Source organism: Hemiscyllium ocellatum, chromosome 33, assembly GCF_020745735.1.
Source record: "Hemiscyllium ocellatum isolate sHemOce1 chromosome 33, sHemOce1.pat.X.cur, whole genome shotgun sequence".
Lineage (NCBI taxonomy): Eukaryota > Metazoa > Chordata > Chondrichthyes > Orectolobiformes > Hemiscylliidae > Hemiscyllium > Hemiscyllium ocellatum.
In genome coordinates this window covers 12342267-12365707 of record NC_083433.1, presented here as the reverse complement: position 1 = coordinate 12365707, position 23441 = coordinate 12342267, and the positions used below count along the sequence as shown (strand labels likewise).

At 44.9% G+C, this 23441-nt stretch overlaps 1 protein-coding gene across 1 annotated transcript in view; it reads left to right on the top strand.

The window, feature by feature from the left end:
• Positions 1-1730: 1730 nt before the first annotated feature.
• LOC132831228 (serine/threonine-protein kinase BRSK2-like) overlaps positions 1731-23441 on the top strand; it is a 182006-nt gene continuing 160295 nt past the window's right edge. The window contains exon 1 of the mRNA XM_060849238.1: positions 1731-1815. Coding sequence (XP_060705221.1) covers positions 1731-1815 — 85 coding nt within the window. The remainder of the gene's footprint in view (positions 1816-23441) is intronic.

Genomic DNA, 23441 nt, shown 5'->3' with positions numbered 1-23441 from the left:
GTGAGGGTGGGAAAGTGAGGATGGGAATCAACACTTCCCACCCCCTCCCCCAACCTGACCCTCACACCCCTTCTTGCCCCTTTCCCTCTGACTCGCTCCTTCCCCTTTGTACCTTGCTGATGTGACAGATTTGGGATGTTTGTACTGTCCTCACTGTGAAGGCCAATGAAAACATTAGTTTAAATTTCTTACTTAGTCCTTGCTATTAATTCTCCAATTGAATTCTTCAAGGGTCCCACATTTACTTTAGTTACAATCTCTCCCTCTCCACGTCTCTCTCTCCACGTCTCTCTCTCTCTCTCTCTCCACGTCTCTCTCTCTCTCTCTCTCTCTCACTCACACTCTCTCTATACCCATAGAAGCACTTGCTATTTGTTTGTGAATGTAATTTAGCAAAAAATCTCTCATCAAATCAGGATGTGGGGAGCTGCCTTCTCCCTGTGGTAGTACACATGTAGTGCTGTCAGGGGAGGGAGGTTAAAGATTTTGAACTCCTGAAACTGCAGCACTCCCTCAGATCTGCACTGCCTCATTAGCCTGGATTATCTGCTCAGATTATTGGAATGACTTCAGCCTAAGACCTTCTGACAAAGCTGCAGCAAGTTTGGTACAGTATCAAATCCATATCCCAGCACTTTATAGAATCCCTCAGTTTGGAAGCGGACCATTCAGCCCATCGAGTCCACACTGGCCCTCCAGAGAGCATCCCACACTGACCCACTCCATCTCTGTAACCATGCATTCCCCAAGGCTAACCCACCTAGCCTGCACACCGTGGGACAATTTAACACAGTCCATCCACCCAACCTGGGGGTGGCAACTGGAGGAAACCCACACAGACACACAAGGAGAATATACAAACTCCACCCAGGCAATCACCCGAGGGTGGGATTGAATCTGGGTCCCTGGTGCTGTAAGGCAGCAGTGCTAGTCCCTGTGCTACCTGGATGCATATAGACAGTTACCAATACCATATGAACTCATGTCACAGAGGACATGTGAAGCCTTAAACACAAACACAGTCTGAATTTGAGGAAAAATAATGGCGAGATACATTGAGTCAGGTTAATGGGTCATGGCTAGTACTCAGATCACACTGTATTCATTTAAAAGGATGTGCAGGAAATGGCACAAGACAGGACAGATATGATGGGCCAAATGGCCACCACCTGCGCTGTAAAAATTCGGTGATGTTTTCAAAATTGATCCGGGTGCCAGACACATGCAAAAATAACCAGAGGGTGACATATTCCAAGTGAGAACAATTCTTTGTCCTATTTCCAACACCAGTTCTCCCCTCACAGATAAATTTTCACTCGTGTTCTTGCAGGCTCCAGGGAAGCAGGGGGTTAAATCAGGACTGGTTGTCATTGAGAGTTCCCGGATGGAAGCTTAATAAGAAAAAAAAGAAGCAGGTTGCAGGATTAGTTTAGTGCTGAGGTTGGATTGGCAGAGAGGGGGAGCAGTGGATAGAGAGAGAGGAGAATAATGCTGGTACCAGGATCTTAAGACAACCTCCATCTCTTGCCTTGCCAACCCAAGGGTCTTGGGGGAGAGTAGGGGTGGGGGAGGTGGAGGCAGAGTGGGGTTTGGGGGTGGGGGGGTTGGGGGGGGTGGTGGGGGAAAGGAAGCAAGACATTGAACAAAAAAGGGAGGACAGTGGTCCCTCTTCAAATCTCACAAAAAAAATAAAACAAGACTGAGAGGAGGAAGGGGATAAAACGGACACGATGACAACATCCACAAAAGAAGGCGGCTGTGCACAGTATGTGGGACCATACCGTCTAGAGAAGACACTGGGAAAAGGGCAGACAGGTTTGGACCGATTTTTATTGAGTCTGTTTGATGCTCGGTGCCCACGATGATGCTGTTTCAATGCAGGATTGCACATAGTCCTGTCTAGGATGCATGGAGCCACAGGAGGGGGGAGTGGTGGGGGAGGATGGTAGAGGGAAAAATCGATGAATGCAATTTTATTTTTGAACAGAAAGCTCTTATTTTGTTGCTGCGTCGTAAGGTATTTTCCCGCACGCAGGGGCGGGTGGAGGGACTGCTAACTCGCGCGGTTGTGATGTATTCACTGTCTTTAATCCCTGGGAGTGATCACAAAAATGGAACAAAAAAAAAGAAGCCAGAGATTTTCGTTGTCACTCCCAGGGCTCGAACCTGCCTGTTTCTTTCCAAATGTGAGGTACCAGATGCTATGACAGTCTGTCCCCCCTCACACCTCAGCCCTTTGGGATAACATAAAGGGAAGATTTTACAGCATTCAGTTTTATTTTGGAGAAGTTTGAAAGGCTGTGATTAATTTTACGCTTGACGTGTTTTATTTTGGCGGGGGGGGGGGGTTGGGGGGAAGCAACATCTTCAAAGTATGAATTTGTGTGTAAAATATTGTGTCCAGCTTTTTTTAAAAAATGGTTTATAATTTCTTAACAGCAAAATAAATTCGATTCAGCCTTTCCTCTGGTTAGGGGGAGATTCAGATGTAAATGAAATACTGGAAATTAGACTGTAGTTTGTTGGGGTGGGAGAAGACGGGATATTCCTTTTAACCAAGTTAGTGCTGGGTGCTGGATGCCTGATTTTTCCTCTTTTTATTGAAAGCAGTTGTGCTTTTTTCTGTATGTGTGAGCCAGTTGGAATAGTATAGACTGCAACACTATTCAACACCCTCCTACTGGAGTGGGATAGCCTTGTGCTGTTGTGGCCTTGATTGGAGTGGCGAGAGAGCAGAGGGGGAAGCGGTGCTTCGATGTGCTGCATTGAACTGCAAAGAAATGGACACGGGGCAGGGCTGAGCCACTGGGGATAGTGGGGTGCAGCCCAAAGAAACCAGGGGGAGCTGCAGATCCCCTCAGGGGCAGGGGGTGAAATACCAGCCACTTCGAGACAATGTGTGGACTGCAGGGTCTGCCAACACGCCTATAAAACATACCACCCTTTATCAGTCAGTGGGGCACAGGGAATTATATACATTATACAATGTAACCTGCTGCCTTTGTCGGGGGAATATAGATTATAAACATACCCTGCTGTATCTCTTTGTAGAATATAAGGTATTGTGTAGACTATAAACATACCATGATGTCTCTGTCACTGGCATACAGAAGAATATAAATTTGTCTCTCTGATTGAGATATTTTTGTGTAATATACCATAATCACATACTGTTGTGTGTTTGTCAGTGGGATGTATGGTATTATACTTTATACCACACACTGTGGTGTAGCTATCCATGGGATACAGCTGCAAAATGTTGCCCCTTTGTCAAAAGCAAAAGATTTTAAAGCAAGCATGTATTTTTTTCCATCAAGGATATTTCTGTGTGGGCCCAATGATTTACAAAGAGATAAAAGCACCCTGACATTGAGGCGAACTTTATAATCCTCTTCATCTGAACTGACCAGCTTCCTCCCCCAGTAAGGATGATGTAAGCGGTGGTCAGTTTTCACACAGGTCTGTTGTGAGAGCAGGATAATCACTTGTCCCTAAGCAATGTTTACATGCATTATGACATGTGTTCATACAGAGAGAGCAAAATCTTCTACTTAGATGACAATGAGGTGAATATAAAATGTAGAGTGCACCTCCTTCATTGTAATATCCGATATTATATAGTTATACAAAACCAGAAATTGCTGGAAAAGCTCAGCAGGTCTGGCAGCATCGTGGAGAGAAATCAGAGTTAACGTTTCGAGTCCAATTATCCTTCCTCAGAACTGGATGCGAAACACTAACTCTGCTTTCTCTCCACGGATGCTGCCAGACCTGCTGAGCTTTTCCAGCAAATTTTGTTTTTGCTTCTGATTTCCAGCACCTGGAGTTCTTTTGGTTTTTATAGTGTTAGATGCAGACTGTGGGATATCAAGCAACAAGCAGTTATATTTTATAGAGTTAGTACTCGTCTCTCCCGTGTTTGGGGGGGGGTGGGGTGGGGGGGATCATGTGATAATTTCCAAGTTGCCCTTGGGTGTGGGTGAAATGGGGAAAAAAGAAATAAAGGTTGTTTAGAATGTGCAGCCAGATACTTACTCGGAAATGACTGGAGCCATAATGTCTGCCATCTCTTCAATGACCTGAAGAGAAAGAAGGGAGTGATGCTATTTCCATACTACCTTCCCCGACCTCCCAAAGCACTTTGCAGAGCCCATGATCTCCTTCTGAAGTGTCATCGTCCATTGTGATGAAGGCAACGTGCACAGCAAAATCCCAAGCAGCGATGTGATAATGGCCAGACAACCTGTTCGAGGGATGACCATTGGGCAGGGAGGACTCCTCAGGCCATCTATGAAATCGGTGACCGTGGGATGTCTCTCATTTGCCTGAGAGAGGCCTCCGTTTAATATCTCCCCTGAAAGGCGCACCCCTGACTTGAATTCACCCAGGTTTTGCCTAACTTCGGATAGATTAAACGTGGTTCGATTAGTCCAGATGCATAGTGCTACGTATTTCTGCTTTTACCAAGCAAAGCATCCCCTGATTTATCGTGAGCTGTGACACCAGACTTTGGCAGATATTTATGGAAACACTGGGAGAGCATTTATTCCAGTCTGAATGTTAAAAACACACAATTATACAGACAGGTGAGAAAGAGCAAACGGAGCATGAGAAAAGGAGATCTTGCTTTTAATACAGAGAAACCTTTTTCTTTGAACGATGTGGAATTTTCCTCAGTAGTGGAGGCTGGGACTTTATTCAAGGCTGAGTTAGTTTTTTTGAGAGAGTTAAAGTGAGAGGGAAGTGGAACTAAGACCACAGCCAGATCCAGCAGCAGGATTGAAGGGCCAAATGGCCCGTTCCTACTAGCTGCTGTGTTCCTAGATGTTCACTAGTGGGACGAGCTGGTGTGGATTTCAGGTCAGTTTTCAAATAGGTAATAGGTATCTGCAAACACGTTGGATCAGCCTCAGTGCATGAGCAGCCATAAGGCTCTAACTGAGCCCAGGGTTGCAGTCAGCTATAGGGGTTGTTGTGAGTCAGTGGGTACTGCTCTGGTCTCTAAATCACAAGGTTGCAGGTTCAAATCTCCCTGAGCAGGCCAATATTCTCGATGTAGTACTGAGGGGGTGCTGCACTGCCAGGATTTATTTTCTTTCATTCACAGGATGAGGACTAGGCCCAGCATTTATTGCCCATCCCTAACTGATAAGAGTCAGCCACGTTGGTGTTGGTCTGGAGTCACATGTAGGCCAGACCAAGGTAAGGAAGGCAGATTCCCTCCCTAAAGGACATTCAACATCCTGGTGAATCTCACCCTGCACTCTCTCAAGTACAATCACATCCTTCCTGTAGTGTGGTGACCAGAACTGCACACAATACTCCCTCCAGCTGTTGACTAACTAACATCAGATGCAACTTCCTCAGAAACTGCCTGCCCTTGGGTTCAGTGCTTTCACTAATAAAGGCAAGTAACCCATATGCCTTCTGAACCAGCATATCTATCCGTTCTGCTGTTTTCAAGGGTCTGTGGACATGTACAGCAAGATCCCTCTATACTGCCCAGGGTCCCACAATTCATCATGTATTCTCTCGCCTTGTTTGTCCTTCCAGAATGCCTCACCTCACATTAGTGAACCAGATGGTTTTTTTCCCCCAACAGTTGGTAATTCATGCTCATTATTAGACTCTTCACTTCAAATTTTTAAGTTCAAATTGCACCGTCTGCTGTGGGGGGATTCGAACCCAGGTCCCAGGGATGTTATCTGGGTCCCTTGGTTAACAGTCCAGCGATAATACCATTAGGCTATTGCCTCCCCTTGCAAGGAGTGTGATGCTGACCAGAATTTGGTGGCTGTGAACATAATTTCTAAACAAACACATGTCTGCCTTGTTGAAATACAATATTTTAGCAACCCCCGGATATATTTAAAGCATTCTGTGGAGCCAACTCTTCCTGTGACTATTGAACTGACCCCCTTCTCTGTCACACCTTATTCACAACCTGCCTGTTGTTATAAATAATCACTGTTACCAATCTAGAAAAAAAATTACATTTGTATAGCACCGTTCAGGGCATCTCAAAGCGCTGTACACCCAACTGAATTTTGTAACATCAGGAAATGTTGCACCTAGCTCCCACAGACAGTGATATGATCATCATCCTGCTATTCTGGTGATGTTGAGCAGAACTTGTTTGCTTTTCCTCTGTTTTATTGTGGAATCTCTTAACGTGCACTTGAAAAGGCAGTTGGGATATCAGACAGACAGAGCTGAGATAGAGACCATTCAGCCCATCATCAAGTGTCATCAAGCATTTATCTGTCCTCATCCCATTCCCAGAACCTGGCTCATTGCTGTGGCATGTCAAATGTTCATCTAAATACTTAGAGTTCAATATCTTGAGGATTCCTGCCTCTAGCACCCTTTCTGAGTGAATTCCATACACTCCCCACTCTCTGGGTGAGAAATATTTTCCTCAAATCTCTAAATTTCCTAATCAACCTTAAATCTGCGGCCCCTTGTTTTTGACCCCACTACTAAAGGGAAACGTTTCTCCCTATCTACCCTGTCTATGTTCCTCAGAACTTTGTAAACCTCAATCAGATCCATCCTCAGCTTGAAGGAACTCAGCCCAAACCTCTCCAGTCTCTCTGCATGAATGCCACCAGCCCAGGCAACATGCTGGTGAATCTCTCCCTGCACTCTCTCAAGTACAATCACATCCTTCCTGTAGTGTGGTGACCAGAACTGCACACAATACTCCCTCCAGCTGTTGACTAACTAACATCAGATACAACTTCCTCAGAAACTGCCTGCCCTTGGGTTCAGTGCTTTCACTAATAAAGGCAAGTAACCCATATGCCTTCTGAACCAGCTTATCTATCCGTTCTGCTGTTTTCAAGGGTCTGTGGACATGTACAGCAAGATCCCTCTATACTGCCCAGGGTCCCACAATTCATCATGTATTCTCTCGCCTTGTTTGTCCTTCCAGAATGCCTCACCTCACTCTTTTCAGGATGGAAGGTTGCCATTGTTCTGTCTGTCTGACCAGCCTGCCTATATCCTCCTGTAGTCTGGGGGAGGGAGGTTTCCTCCTCGGATCAGCTTTAAGTATGAGTTGAGAGAAAGCAATTCCAACATTGCAGCATTCCCTCAGTGCTCAGAGAAATCTGAAAACCCGGATTTTCTGCTCGTGCCTTGAAATGAGACTTGAACCTCTCTGAGGCATTTGAGTTCAACTGATTGAGCCCTGTCAGATGAGGATGGGTTTGGTACATTATTTGCAGAGTCCAGGTTCTACGTGTGATATTGGAATACACGCTCAGTGATAAAGTTACATCTTTTTGTCTTGCTGGCTCTCATTCTCTTTCTCACTCTTTCCACATCTCCTTTTCTCAGTGTCTGTATCTCTCTTCCCCCTTCTCATTCTTTCCCTTTATTTATCTCTTTTCCATTTCTTTCTTCCCTCTCTCTTACTCTCTTCACTCTCTCCTTCTTACTCCCGTCACTTATTGCACCTCTCACTCTCTTCTCTCTTTCCCTCTCTCTCCCTCTCCATTTCTTTTTCTTTCTCCCTTCTCTCTACCTTCCTTTCTCCTGTTACCCCTTTACCATGCTTTCTCCCTCTCTTTTCTTTCTCGCTCCATCTCTTTGCCACACGCAAGTAGATTGATCAATTTGTGTCTGTGTCGTTTGTCAAACCTAACACTTTGTAAATTATAACTAATGTTCTTTTGAATAAAAAAGGGAGAGCCAGTCATTGCCTGTTGTCTTCTCCTGACCTTCACAAACTTGGCCTGTCCTCAAGTGAAGGAGTCAAGTGGTTTATGTGATAGAGAACATTACTCTGCAATTACCCTCAGAATGTGGCTGTTTAGAACATTGTACACAATGAGCAATTAGACAGTGACTCGCTCATGAAATGTTGCAACCAAATGACAGTTTTAGTGGTTAGTGTCACAGCTGAGTGGCCAAATGAATACTTGGTTCGAGTTCCACACAAACCTGAGTTGAGTGAAAAGGGCGAGGGATCGGGAGGCTCCCACTGGTCACACATACAGAGTGGGGATCCAGCAATCTCGGCGTTGGCCGTAAGATAGTCGTAGGGACGTACAGCATGGAAACAGACCCTTCAGTCCAACCTGTCCATGCCGACCAGATATGCCAACCCAATCTAGTCCCACCTGCCAGCACCCGGCCCATATCCCTCCAAACCCTTCCTATTCATATACCCATCCAGATGCCTCTTAAATGTTGCAATTGTACCAGCCTCCACCATTTCCTCTGGCAGCTCATTCCATGCACGTACCACCCTCTGCGTGAAAAAGTTGCCCCTTAGGTCTCTTTTATATCTTCCCTCTCTCACCCTAAACCTATGCCCTCTAGTTCTGGACTCCTCAACCCCAGGGCTGAAAATGTGTTGCTGGTTAAAGCACAGCAGGTCAGGAAGCATCCAAGGAACAGGAAATTCAACGTTTCGGGCCAGATGAAGGGCTCTGGCCCGAAACGTCGAATTTCCTGTTCCTTGGATGCTGCCTGACCTGCTGCGCTTTAACCAGCAACACATTTTCAGCTCTGATCTCCAGCATCTGCAGACCTCACTTTTTACTCCTCAACCCCAGGGAAAAGACTTTGTTTATTTACCCTATCCATTCCCCTCATAATTTTGTAAACCTCTGTAAGGTCACCCCTCAGCCTCCAATGCTCCAGAGAAAACATCCCCAGCCTGTTCAGCCTCTCCCTATAGCTTAAAATCCTCCAACCCTGGCAACATCCTTGTAAATTTTTTTCTGAACCCTTTCAAGTTTCACAACATCTTTCCGATAGGAAGGAGACCAGAATTGCACGCAATATTCCAACAGTGGCCGAACCAACATCCTGTACAGCCGCAACATGACCTCCCAACTCCTGTACTCAATACTCTGACCAATAAAGGAAAGCATACCAAACGTCGTCTTCACTATCCTATCTACCTGTGACTCCACTTTCAAGGAGCTATGAACCTGCACTCCAAGGTCTCTTTTTGATATTCGCAAAAACATTCCAAACTGTTGGGAAGGCTTTAGGAATGACCTGGCTCAGGTTTGACTTGAGTCGGATTTCCTTTGCAAAAGATTGGAGTCTGGGATTCATAAAGGGATTGGGGAGGGTGAAGCATTTACAGGTTTGTTTCAGAGACAAGAACATGGTTAGAAAATATCACTGAGACTAGTTAAAGGAGTGCTTAAGAAATGAATTGAACGCCACATCAGAATATAAATGTTCGTTGGTAGTCACTGAAATATCGGAGGATCATCTAGTACAGAAACAGGCCATTCTGCCTGTCCTAGCTCTTTGAAAGATCTATCCAATTAGTCTCACCCCCTGTGCACTGTCCCTGTAACACTGCAAATTTCTGCTCTTCAAGGATTCCTTCAATTCCCTTCTGAACATGACCTTGCTTCCACTGACTTTGCAGGAAGTGTGTCCCAGATCTTTACAAACTGCTGCACGTTTTCAAAGAAACTTTATTTCAGCCCCCTGCAGACATTTTTCTGACAATTATGACTCCATGTCCTCTGGTTATCGATGACTCCTCGCATTTAGAAACGGTTTCTATTCTCTTGATGAGCTTCACTATTAAACTTCCCATTAACACTGTGTACCCAATGGAAAACAACCCCAGCTTCTGCAATCACTCCAAGTAACAGAAGCCCCTTGTTCCTTTTGTAAACATCCTTTGCATTCTCTCCAAGACTTTACTTTTTTCCCTGAAGTGTGGCACTTAGAGCTGGATCCTATATTCAAGTGCGTGGTAACCAGTGATTTATAAAAGTGTAGGATAATTTTTTTGCCTTTTTTGTATTGACGTGGGGGACCTGAGCGTTGCCGGCTGGCCAGCAGTCATTGCCCGTCCCTAGTTGTCCTTGAGAAAGTGGAGCTGAGCTGCCTTCTTGAACTGCTGCAGTCCCCGTACTCTATTACTGTATATTCATAGAGTCATAGAGATGTACAGCACAGAAATGGAACCTTTGGTTCAACTCATCCATGTTGACCAGATATCCCAACCTAGTCTAACCCTATTTGCCAGCACTTGGCCCATATCCCTCTGAATCCTTCCTATTCATATACCTATCTAGGTGCCTTTTTAATGTTATAATTGTACCAGCCTCCACCACTTCCTCTGGCAGCTCATTCCATTCACGTACCACCCTCTGCGTGAAAAAGTTGCCCCTTAGGTCCCTCTCACCTTAAACCTATGCCGTCTAGTTCTGAACTCACCCATTCCAGGGAAAAGACCTTGTCTGTTAACCCTATTCATGCGCTTCATGATTTTATAAACCCTATAAGATCATCCCTCAGCCTCCATCTCCAGGTTGCAAATTGAGAGGAATCCGTTGGGTGTTCAATTCCATGTGTTTTTAAGAAGCCAATTGAGGAAATGATTTGCGAAAGTGAAGACAATGCTGACAACTAGCTGGCATGGATAAGTAACTTGTAAGGAACTAGGAGGTAGAATTTGGATTTTTGGTTTAGAAAAGGATCTGTTAGGTTGATTGGCTGTCATGTGATAATTCCTAACTTGCTCTTTATGCACAAATGATTCTTGATTTGCTCTTCGATGTGATGAGGTGACATTTGCTGAACAATCCAAGTGTGTCGATAGCTACACCAACGATCAATTTCAGATAACCATTTGAGTTCATTTACTCTGTTAAAAGCGACATACGGTGGGTCCCACTGTCTGCAAATGAATGTTTAAGCCTTGCGCCATTCCTGCAGTCGGTGGGAGCTTTTAGAGTCAGTAACTCCTGTGGCTTTCCCCATGGCGATGTCTTGGCCAATCAGAGTCGACTTGCTGACCCATCGTCACCTGTGGTATAATTGTTGCGATTGTTTGAAAATGAGGCATTCTTGCAAGTGTCCTGATGGGTGCAAGACAGAAATCTTTAGAATTGTGTCTCTCTTTCCAGCAATATTCAGATATGGAGAGGGACATGTTCTAGGTTTGCAGCTGTGAGTGAGGCAGAGAACGGAAAGCGTGCACTGAGTATTAGCAGACACAATTTAACATAACAAGATTGAGAGATGGTGCAGGATGTCTGAATGGCAGCTGGCAATGCAGCTGAAGTGAAGAATTCACTTGGCGGATGGAATTTGGAAATCTCTAGGCCCAGGTTAGTGATGGCCATTGTGCAGGTGTAAAAGTGACTCAACAGAGGTGTCACGCTCCACTACAAGAAGCATACAATCTAAAGACAAAGATCTATCAATGCAGAGTTCTGGGTGGACTTTAACTGTTTTACATTTTTAGGTGCCTCAAGGAGGTGACACTGATCATGGAGTGGAGTCCATCAACAACTCCACTGAGGTTTCTCTTTCACCTTTCTTCATTCATGCATCTCTGGCCATTTATTGCCCCTCCCTGATTGTGCAGGGGGCAAGTTAAGACACAACCGCAGTGCTGTGACCCTGGAGGCTGGACCAGGTTCCTTTCCTAAAGGGCATTAATGAACCAGATGGGTTTTCCTCCAACAATTGCAATGGTTTCATGGTCATCTCTTAATTCCAGACTATTGTTTTAAATCGAATTCAAATTCCACCATCTGCTGAGGCGGGATTCGAACCCAGGTTCCAGAACGTTATCTGGGTCTCTGGATTACCAGTGCAGTAAAAATGCAACTCGTCTATCACCTCCCCCTTGTGAGATGTTACACATGAGAGAGGCCCAGTGAATTAGATTCTACAAAGATGAGGCGGTTAATAGCTAATTGTATTCGAATAATGCAGGCCAGGCGAGGGAGGGTGTGCCTCTTCCTTCAGTAGGGGACTCCAGGATCTGGGGGACGTTGTCTCATAATTAGAATCAAGACAATTCAAAGATATAATAAGGTCAGTCAGCTGGACCTCATAGAATATGAGTTCCCTGATTGGGACTGTTAATCTTGTCCAATCAGGGAGCCCGGGCTGACATATAATAAGGGGTGTGTCAGAGACACTGACATTTTGGTAGCTGGCTCTGACTGGGGCAGTACTAGAGTCAAGGATTGTTCATGTGCCTTGATCATGGGATACCAGCCTCTGTGGAGTTATTTCAAAAGGGAGTAGTCTACAAGGAATGTGGAATGTTTTGCTTTATAAGAAACATGAGCAGCAGAGGTGCTACTGGAAGGGTCAGTGTGAGAGAAAGAAATAAGGCTATGGGAAAGTGATCTTATCGGAGAGGATAGTCGGGAGGCCTCTGACCAGGTTCCTATTCACACAACACTCTGCCTTCCGGTCTGAAACCTATGGATGTACACACAGTTTGAGCATTAGCTGTAGGATGTCGAAGTACGTGCAAGCTCAGACTCTTTTGTTGCCTGTCTAGAAATGTGCACAAATCAACTGTTTCAGTGGCCCTCCGTTCTGATGAGTGATGTAGGCACGGACAGTTTATTGTTGCTCTGTACTTGTGGGTCTTTGAGGTAAAACAGAAAGTGAAAATACTCACATAGCAAAACATCCATGACACAACACCATATATCACACGGGTGCATTCCATTTATTGCCCCTCGGGCAGTTAAGATCTGCTTGTGGACCTGCAGTCACGTAGAGACCAGATCAGGTAAGGATAGCAGTTTCCTGGGTTTTTAAGAAACTGACAATGGTTACATGGTCATGGTTAGACCAGTTCTCCATTCCTGATCTTTCTGAATGTCCATTTTTGCCCTCTGCTATAATGGGTTTTGAACTCATGTCTCCAGAACTTTGACCTGGGACTTTGGATTAATAGTCCAGTGATAATACCGCTAGGCTGCTTCTTCATGATCCATGCGGATCACATCAATATATTTACGGCCTTAAGTATATCACGTATTCCTATTCTGATGTGAAAAGTTTAAAAATACAGAGTGCTGATTTTGTAAAGGCAAACTTTGCTCTTGACATCCATTTTGTAGCAAGTCTGTGTGACGTAGAGAAGTGAGGATATCTTATTGCTGTTGTACTGAACCTTGGTAAGCTCTACCTTGACCATGGTGCCCAACTTTGCTGTCCTTGTCCAAGGAAGGATAGACTGCTATCAAAATGTACAGCAAACATTCAACAGGCTGACCGCTGGGCTGGTGGAACTGGCCAGGGTGGAGAGATGAGGTGATTGGGTCTGTATTCTGTAGAGTTTAGAAGAATCATTGAAATGTGGAATGTTTTTACAAGAGCTTGACAGGGTGGGTGGATGATGGATGTATCCCCTATAGCTGGGAGTCTAGATCCTGAGAACGTTGTCTGAGAATAAGAGGTAGACTATTTGGAACTGAACTGAGGAAGAGTCCAGATTAGAGTGGTGCTGGAAAAGCACAGCAGTTCAGGCAGCTTCTGAGGAGCAGGAAAATTGATGTTTCTGGCAGAAGCACAAAACGTCGATTTTCCTGCTCCTCGGATGCTGCCTGACCTGCTGTGCTTTTCCAGCACCACTCTAATCTTGACTCTGATCACCAGCATCTGCAGTCCTCACTTTCACCTGCCTGAGCTGAGGAGGAACCTCTTCACTCACAGTGGGTTCTGTATTCCATGGAGTTAGGGAAGCTCAGTCATTGAGTAAGTTCAAGACAGAAAACCAATTAGATATTTTAAGTTACAGGGATAGTCCAGAAAATGGCCTGCGGTAGAACAGCCACGATCGATTTGAACTGTGAAGCAGATTTGAAGGGCTGAATGGTCTTCTTCCTATATACCCATGTTGCTAAGTTTTACTTTAAAATCAGCGGAAGATAACTGGGTTAAATTCACCATACCTTCACCAAGCCCTGTCCCGTGTGCATTCTCATTCCTTCTTTGATGTATCAGAGAGTTCTGCATTTCCAGTCTTGGGCCATGGGATTGAGGAACTGGATAGTTCAATGTGTTAGTTGTTGACCTTCAGCTGTCTACATTCCAATGATAAAGACTTCCTTTGGCTGGGTTACGAGCCCTCTGTGAAATGAGTTTGTTATAGCTTTCATGTAGATTTTAGGGGTGGGGGGGGCATCTTGGCCATCACTAAAACAAAGTTCTGCCCATTCCACAGCAACAAGGCAAGACTTCTGCAATTCCCTGGGTATTGTATTTGGACAGAGAGACCAAGGTGGTTCAGGTACCTATTTCTTTGAAGGCAGGGTGGTTAAGAAGATGCTGCTTCTTCATGATACATGCGGATCACATCAATATACTTATGGCCTTAAGTATATCACGTATTCCTGTTCTGATGTGAAAAGTTTAGAAATACCGAATGCCAGAAACATCGATCTTCCTGCTCCTCAGAAGCTGCCTGAACTGCTGTGCTTTTCCAGCACCACTCTAATCTTGACTCTTCCTCAGGTCAGTTCCAAATAGTCTACCTCTTATTCTCAGACAACGTTCTCTGGATCTAGACTCCCAGCTATAGGGGATACATAATCAAGTAGGCAGGGTGGTTAAGAAGATGCATAGTACACCTGCCTTCATTGCCCAGACCTTTGAGTATAGGAGTTGGGACATTATGTTGAGGTTGAACAGGACATTGGGGAGGCCCCTTCTGGAGTACTGTGTCCAGTTCTGGTCGCCCTGTTTATAAGAAGAATATTATTAAGCTGGAGAGGGTTCAGAAAAGATTTACCAGGATATTGCTGGGAATCGAGTGTTTGAACTGTAAGAATAGGCTGGGACTTTCTTCACTGGAGTGTAGGAGGTTGAGGGGTGACCTTATAGAGGTTTATCAAATCATGAGGGGCATAGATAAGGTGAATAGCAGATGTCTTTTCACTGTGATGGGAGATTTCAAGAGTAGGGGGTATGTTTTTAAGGTTGGAGGAAAAAGATTTTTAAAAAAATGAGTGGCAATTTTTTTTAGACAGATTGTGTGTAGAATGAACTCAGAGAACGTGGTGAATGCGAATACAGTTACAATATTTAAAAGACATTTAGATAAATAAGGAAGATTTGGAGGGATATGAGTCAAGGTACAGGCAGGTAGGACTTGTTCAGTTTGGAATTATGGTTGGCATGGACTGGTTGAACTGAAGGGTCTGTATTTATACTGTATGACTCTCTATGACAACTTGCATGATCACTGGCTGGCCCAGCATTTATTGCCCATTCCGAATTGCCCAGAGGGCAGTTAAGAGTCAGTCACATGACTGTGGATCTGTAGGCCAGACCAGGTAAGGATGACAGATTTCCTTCCTTAAAGGACATTAATGAAGCAGATGGGTTATACAAAGTTTATTGAATTGAAATTACACTACGTGCTATGGTGGGGGATTTGAACCCTGTGTCCCCAGAACATGGGATTACTAATCCACTATATCACCAGCACTATCCCTCAGTTGCTTTCATATGATAAAATGTCCCAAGGTTTTTGTAGTGTAGTATTTTATAATGAGTCACACATTGGGAGACTTCTAGTTCAGTGAGGTCAGTTTTTAGGATCATCTTCAAGGAGGAGGAGAGAGGGGATTAGGGGGTTTGGATGAATGAAGTAATAAACTGTGGGAGAGGGAATTTCAGAGCTAAAACTCTTGATAGTTGAAGGCATGGCTGCCGATGATGGAGCAGTTGGTTTGTTGAAGGTGGGCAAATTGAAGTAGGGGTATTTTGAGGGTTTTAGGGTTGGACTTGTTTGCTAGAAAAGGGGCGATGAGATGACAAAGGGATTTTTAAACAGATAGGAGCATTTTATAATTGAGGATTTCTGGTTGGAAACCAGTTTATTCCAGGGAGCACAGGTCAATGGATTTGATAGATTAGGCACAGGCGGTGGATGGGAGGTGGCTGTTACAGAATGTGAGTAAAACTTCCAAAAAAGGAAACATATTGAGGCTGTCCACCTGAAACTCATCAGGACAGAGCCACAAGAATGCCAAATCTCAAAGGGAACACCAATTTATACTGAACGAGAAACGTGTGATGATTGGTTGTTAAGTGGACTCTGATTGGTGGAGATGTTACCATGGAGAATGTACCAGGGAACACGAACTGGCAAGCACTAGTTTAAATTCAATCCAGGGAAGTTGACTCTGATTGCCATGGGGAATGCAGTCAGGAACGGCTGTCATGAAAGCTTCTCTTTTAGTCAAAAAGGGACAATGAATGCATTTGTTCCCTCTGTCTCCAAAGGAATATGACCTGCTTATGAATATGTGTAACTTCTAGCGTGCATAAGTGAGTCCACTTACTCAACAATTAGCACCTTCTTCTCATGCAGTATAAATTGTTGTTCCCTTTGAGATTTGGCATTCTTGCAATGCTGTACTGATCGCTGCAGGATGACAACCTTCAACAGCATGTCTTTATTTTTGTGGCAACACAGAGGTGAGGTTTGAAGGAGTCATGTTGGTACTGATGAGATACTGGCCACAAAAACATTGGAAATTAGGCCAGATCTAAAGTATCAACAATTCTCACAGTCCCCTAAATGCAACATTAAATGCCAGAATCTCACCTCGAGTTTCCCAGAGGGTCTGAGGGATGGAACATGTCATGACAACAAAGTGAAGAGTTACTCACCTGAGGGTGGAGGCTGAGAGACCCACTGTCTGAGGAGAGGAGTCTTTGTTCTGCATTGAGCTGTGCTGTACCTAACCTGAGAGTGGGCTTTGATACTTGACTGTCTGAAATAAATGAGCTCCACTCCTAGACAAGAATTTTCAAGCAAAATACTGGAAAGGAGCCAAATAAATAAAACAGCAAGGTCGCGACTGAGGTAGGAGTAGAAATTATGCAGAAATATCTAATGGGGAGACAGACAGAGGTAGGCCCGTAAGGAAGGCCCTTTTGTTTAATATTTCCCTATTCCCAATTTGGAGACGAGATGGCAGCAAATGCTGGCATTTATAATGCATTGTTCACAAACCAATAGTACCTTCTAGTCTCCATTAGCTAGAGTAGTTCTGAAATACATCTGCTTAAGACTTCACATTGAGACCCCATTCCCTGTCATCCACACTGTTCACCGTACTCTTCCCCCTTCCTCCCTTTCTCTCTCTTTGTCAACCTCCTACTTTCTCCTCTTCCTTTCTCTCTCTCTCTTGCTGCCCCATACCTCTCTCTATCTTTCCCTTCCTCCCTTTTGTCTTTTGCTCTTTCTCTCTCTCTTCCCTCCTCCCCTTCCCTCCTTTTCTTTCTTCCACTCCCTCTCTCTCTCTGTCTCTCCCTCTCTCTCCCCTTTCTCCTACTCCCTTTTTCTTTTTTCTCTCCCTCTCCTTGCTCTTGCTTTCCCCCCTCTCTCCTTCCCTTTCTCTCCCTCACTTCCTCTCTCCCTTCCTCTGTCTCCATTTCTGATTATTTTAAGAGACTTCTCAAACCCTACCTTCATCAGTTTTAGTATCTCCCTATTTGACTGGAATCAGGTTCTGTACCCTCTCAAAATCTGTCACTAACTTGCTCACAGTTCACCAGAACATAGAACGCAGTACAGGCCCTTCGGCCCTCAATGTTGTGCCGACCTGTGAAATTAATCTGGTGCCCATCTAACCTACACCGTTCCATTATGATCCATGTATATGTCCAATGCCCATTTAAATGCCCTTAACGTCGATGAGTTGCAGGCAGGCCGTTCCACGCCCCTACTACTCTCTGAATGAAGAAACTGCCCTTGATATCTGTCCTAAATCTATCACCCCTCAATTTAAAGCTATATCTCTTCATGTTAGCCTTCACCACCTGAGGGAAAAGGCTCTCACTGTCCACCCTATCTAACCCTCTGATTATATTATATGTCTCGATTAAGTCACCTCTTAACCTTCTTCTGCCCAATTAAAACAGCCTCCAGTTCTTCAGCCTTTCTTCGTAAGACCTTCCCTTCCATAACCAGGCAACATCCTAGTAAATCTCCTCTGAACCCTTTCCAAAGCTTCCACATTCTTCCTGTTATGCGGTGACCAGAACTATATGCAATTCTCCAGGTGCGGCCTTACCAGTGTCTTGTACAGCTGTGGCTCCGAAACTCAATCCCCCTACCAATAAACGCCAACACACCATGTAGCTTCTTGACAACCCTATCAACCTGGGTGGCAACTCTCAGAGATTGATGCATCTGGACACTGAGATCTCTCTGTTCATCCACACTGCCAAGAATTTTACCATTAGCCCAGTACTCTGCATTCTTGTTACTTCTTCCGAAGTGAACTACCTCACACTTTTCCGCATTAAACCCCATTTGCCACTTCTCTGCCCAGGTCTGTATCTTATCTATGCCCCTCTGTAACCCACAACATCCTTCGGCACTATCTACAACTCTGCCTACCTTAGTGTCATCCCCAAATTTACTAATCCATCCTTCTACACCCACATCCAGATCATTTATACAAATGACAAACAGCAGTGGTCCCAAAACAGATCCTTGCAGGGCACCACTGGTAACTGAGCTCCAGGATGAACATTTCCCATCAGCCACCACCCTCTGCCTTCTTTCAGCTAGCCAATTTCTGATCCAAACCACTAAACCACCTCCACCCCGAAACTCTACTTTGTGCAATAGCTTACCGTGTGGAACCTTATTAAATGCCTTACTGAAGTCCAGATACACCACATCAACTGCTTTACCTTCATCCACCTGTTCTGTCACCTTCTCGAAGAACTCAATAAGGTTTGTGAGGCACAACCTACCCTTCACAAAACCATGTTGACTATCCCTAATCAACTTTTTCCTTTCCAGATGACTATAAATCCTATCTCCTATAACCTTTTCCAACACCTTACCCACAACCGAAGTAAGGCTCGCTGGCCTATAATTACCAGGGTTGTCCTGAGTCCCCTTCTTAAACAAGGGAACAATATTTACTATCCTCCAGTCTTCTGGCACTGCTCCTGTCGACACTGACGACGTAAAGATCAAAGCCAAAGGCTCTGCAATCTCCTTCCTGGCTTCCCAGAGAATCTGAGGATAAATCCCATCCAGCCCAGGGATCTTATCTAATTTCAGATCTTCCAAAATTTCTAAAACCTCTTCTTTATCAACCATAATCCCATCTAATCGTGGAGCCTGTATCTCTGTATTCTCACTAACATTGCCCTTTTCCAATGTGAATACTGACAAAAAGTATTCATTAAGTGCTTCCCCGATGTCCTCAATTTCCCAATACTGTCTTTGATTGGCCCTAATCTTACTCTAGTCATTCTTTTGTTCTGGATAGACCTTCAGAAGGCCTTAGGGTTTTCCTTGGTCCTATCTGCCAACAACTTTTCAGTCCCTTCCTGGCTCTTCTTAGCTCTCTCCTTAGATCTTTGCTGGCTCACTTATTTCTCTCAAGCTCCCTAACTGAGCCTTCATGCCTCATCCTCCCATAAGCCTTCCTCTTCCTCTTGATAAGAGCTTCAACTTTAGTAAACCATGGCTCCCTCTCGACAACTACCTCCCTGCCCGATAGGTATATACTTATCAAGGACCTGCAATAGCTGTTCCTTGAATAATCTTCACATTTCAACTGTGTCCATTCCCTGCAGTTTCTTTCCCCATCCCCTAAACCTTGCCTAATCGTATCATAATTGCCTTTCCCCCAGTTATACCTCTTTCCCTAAAGTACATACCTATCACTGCCCATTGCTGTTGTAAACATAACTGAATTGTGGTCACTGTCACCAAAGTGCTCACCTACCTCCAAATCTAACACCTGGCCTGGTTCATTCCCCAGTACCAAATCCAATATGGCGTCACCCCTTGTTGGCCTGTCTACATACTGTGTCAGCAAACCCTCCTGCACACATTGAACAAAAACTGGCCCATCTAAACTACTTGAACTGTAGTATTTCCAATCAATGTTAGAGAAGTTAAAGTCCCCCATAACAACTACCCTGTTACTCTCGAGAATTCCTATTGAGAATCATCTTTGCCAACCTTTCTACTACATCCGTGGAATAATTTGGAAACCTATAGAAATAGGTGACCTCTCCTTTCCTGTTTCTAACCTCAGCCCAAACTACCTCACTGGATGAATCCTCAAATGTTCTATTAACTTCTGTAACACTACCCTTGATTAACAATACCGTACCCCTCTCCTCTTTTACCATCTTCTCTGATCTTGCTGAAACATCTAAATCCTGGAATCTGCAACAACCATTCCTGTCCCTCCTCTAGCCATGTCTCTGAAATGGCCACAACATCGAAGTCCCAGGTACCAACCCATGCTGCAAGGTCACCCACCTTATTCCGGATGCTCCTGGCATTGAAGTATACACATTTCAAACCAACATCCTGGTTGCCAGTGCCCTCTCGCAACCTTTTAAACCTATCCCTGACCTCACTACCCTCAACCTCCTGTACACTGGAACTACAGTTCAGATTCCCATCCCCCGCTACATTAGTTTAACCCACCCCGCCGAAGAGCATTAGCAAATTCCATCCCCCACCCCCCAGCTACTTTGCAGGATAACTGGTTCAGGTGAAGACCATCCTGTTGGTAGAGGTCCCACCTTCCCCAGAAAGAGCCCCAATTATCAAGAATCCAAATCCCTCCCTCCTGCACCATCCCTGCAGCCACATGATCAGCTCCACTCTCTCCCTGTTCCTCGCCTCGCTAGCACGTGGCATGGGCAATAAACCACAGATAACAACTCTGTTGGTTATCGCTCTAAGCTTCCACCCTAGCTCCCTGAATTTCTGCCTTAGATCCCCACCTTTCTTCCTACCTATGTCATCGGTGGATCACAACTTGGGGCTGCTCCCCCTCCAGGATCCCAAGATCACGAATCTTGGCATCTGGGAGGCAACACACCAACCATGAGTCTCTCTCATTCCCACAAAACCTCCTATCTATCCCTCTAACTATTGAGTCCCCAATGACTAAAGCTCTGCTCCTCTTCCCCCTTCCCCTCTGAGCAACAGGGACAGACCCTGTGCCAGAGACCTGTGCCCCATTGCTTACCCCTGGTAAGTCATTCCACCCCATTAGTTACCAAAATGGTTTACTCGTTGTATATCAGATTTCCACGGTTTCATATTAATTCTGTCACACTTATCTTCGTTAACAAAAACCATAAGGATTCTCAAACTAAGGGTGAGACTCGGTCAGTCAGGCCACTGGGGCTATCATACCCACAATGCCGAGTGGGAGTTGCTTCAGTTTCATCAACATCAACAGTTTTGTTGTCGTTCTTTATCTTATGGTGAACAGCCAGGCTCCTGAGTGTCCACCATTTGGCTGTGCAAGAGAGTTGGGCAGATACATACAGAGGGTGGCTCAGTGGTTAGCACTGCAACCTCACATTGCCAGGAACTTGCATTTGATTCCAGCCTCGGGTGACTGTCTGTGTGGAGTTTGTACATTCTCCCCACGTCTATGTGGGTTTCCTCCGGGTGCTCTGGTTTCATCCCACAGTCCAAGGATATGCAGGTTAGGGTGGATTGGCCGTGCTAAATTGCCCGTTGTGTCCAGAGATCTGCAGGCTGGGTGGATTAGCCGTGGTGAAAACCCCTTGTGGAGTTGGGATGAGTCTGGGTGGAATTCCCTTTGGAGGGTTGTTGTAGACTTGATGGGCCAAATGGTTCTACATCATAAGGGTTCTATGATTCTAAATCAACAACTGGTGTTTGGGCATTCTTACGTTCATGAAGCACCTTTTAACACCTCAGCTCATGACTAATTTGTTACAGTAACATTCATGGCATCAGAGCACCCGTACCGACTAGAATCTTCAATCTTCAGACATCCTCACAATCTTCAATATTGTCCTCTCACCCAGCAATCCCATCTCACCCCAGGCACCACCATTACCGTGTAGGACAGGAAGTGAAGTAGGTCATTCAGTCTGCTCTGCTGTTCTGTTTGCTTTACTCCATTCATAGGATATAGGCATTCCTGATAAGCCAGCGTTCACTTCCCATCCCTAATTGGAATAATTGGCTCACTGCTCAGCTGGTAGTTCAGAGTCAAACACATTGCTGTGGGTGTGTAGTCACATTTAAGGCCAGACCAGATAAGGATGGCAGTTTCCTTCTCTAAAGGATATTAGTGAACCAGATATGTTTTTTTTAATGATGAAAAGTAATGGTCCTTACTGGACGCAAAAGAGTCTAAAACCAGGAAACATAATCTCAGAATACGAGACAGGCCATTTAGGACTGAGATGAGGAGGAACTTGCATGGTCACCAAGGAATGAACCCTCTTTTTTGGATTTCAGATTTTATTGAAATCAAATTTCACCGTCCACCATGGGGATGTGATTCAAATTCACACCCCAGTGCATCAGCAGGGTCTCTAGATTACAAGGGTAAAAAATGAGGTCTGCAGATGCTGGAGATCACAGTTGAAAATGTGTTGCTGGTTAAAGCACAGCAGGTTAGGCAGCATCCAAGGAACAGGAAATTCGACGTTTCGGGCATAAGCCCTTCATTCCTGATGAAGGGCTTATGCCCGAAACGTCGAATTTCCTATTCCTTGGATGCTGCCTAACCTGCTGTGCTTTAACCAGCAACACATCTCTAGATTACAAACCCAGCATTAATATCAACATGATGGCACCTTCCCATAATTCGATCATGGCTGATGCCAATTTCCCACCACCATCTCACCATCTCCTTATCCCTTTACGTCAGGAAATCTCTCTGCTCCTGTTCACTGACTGACTCTTCACAGCCTTAAGAGGCAGCGAATTCTGAAGATTCATCACTCTCTGGAGAAGAAATTCCTCCTCATCTCAGTCCTCTCTTATTCTGAGATTATGTTTCCTGGATTTGGTCTCAGCAGTCAGGGGGAACATGTAACTTGTTTCCATCTTGTCACAGCGCAGTGAGGAGTTTGTAGGTTTCATTGAGCTCACCCCTCGATCTTTGGGACTACAGACCTAACCTCCTCAATCTGTCTTTGTGAGGAAATCGTCCCCTGCCAGGGTTAACCACCATGGCACTCCTTTTACGGTAAGTTAAATGGACCATCACTATAATCTTACCTGACCTCTTATTAGAGAGAGATGATTGGTACCCCTTTAACCTGTGGGTCACTATGCCTCAGGCAAAGGGAAGGAGAGTCCATCATAGTAACCTCAACTGGTGTGGGGATCGAACCATTCCTGTTAGCATCATTCTGTTTCGCAAAGATTTACAGGATGTTACTGAGACTGGAGGGTTTGAGTTTTCAGGAGAAGCTGGATAGGCTGGGTCATTTTTCTCTGGAATGTTGGAGGCTGATGAGAGATCTTATAGAGATTTATAAAATCATGAGGGGCATAGACGAGGTGAATAGCAAAGGTCTTCTTCCGAGGATACAGGAGTCCAAAACTACTTTTTCCAAGGATACAGAAGTCCCAAACATGTTACTTTGCAGCCTGTGAAATACTTCTGAAATGCATTTATGGCTGGTAGGTCATATTGTCAGATACATTTGGGACATTCAAGCAATTCTTGGATAGGCACATAGAAGATAGTATAATGAAGGGTATGTAGGTTTGTCTGATCTTAGAGTAGGATAAAGGGTCAGGACAACATCGAGGGCTGAAGGGCCTGTGCTGTCCTGTTCAATGTTCTATGTAAAGGGCATAGGTTAAAGGTGAGAGGGGAAAGATTTAAAAGGGACCTGAGGGGGCAACT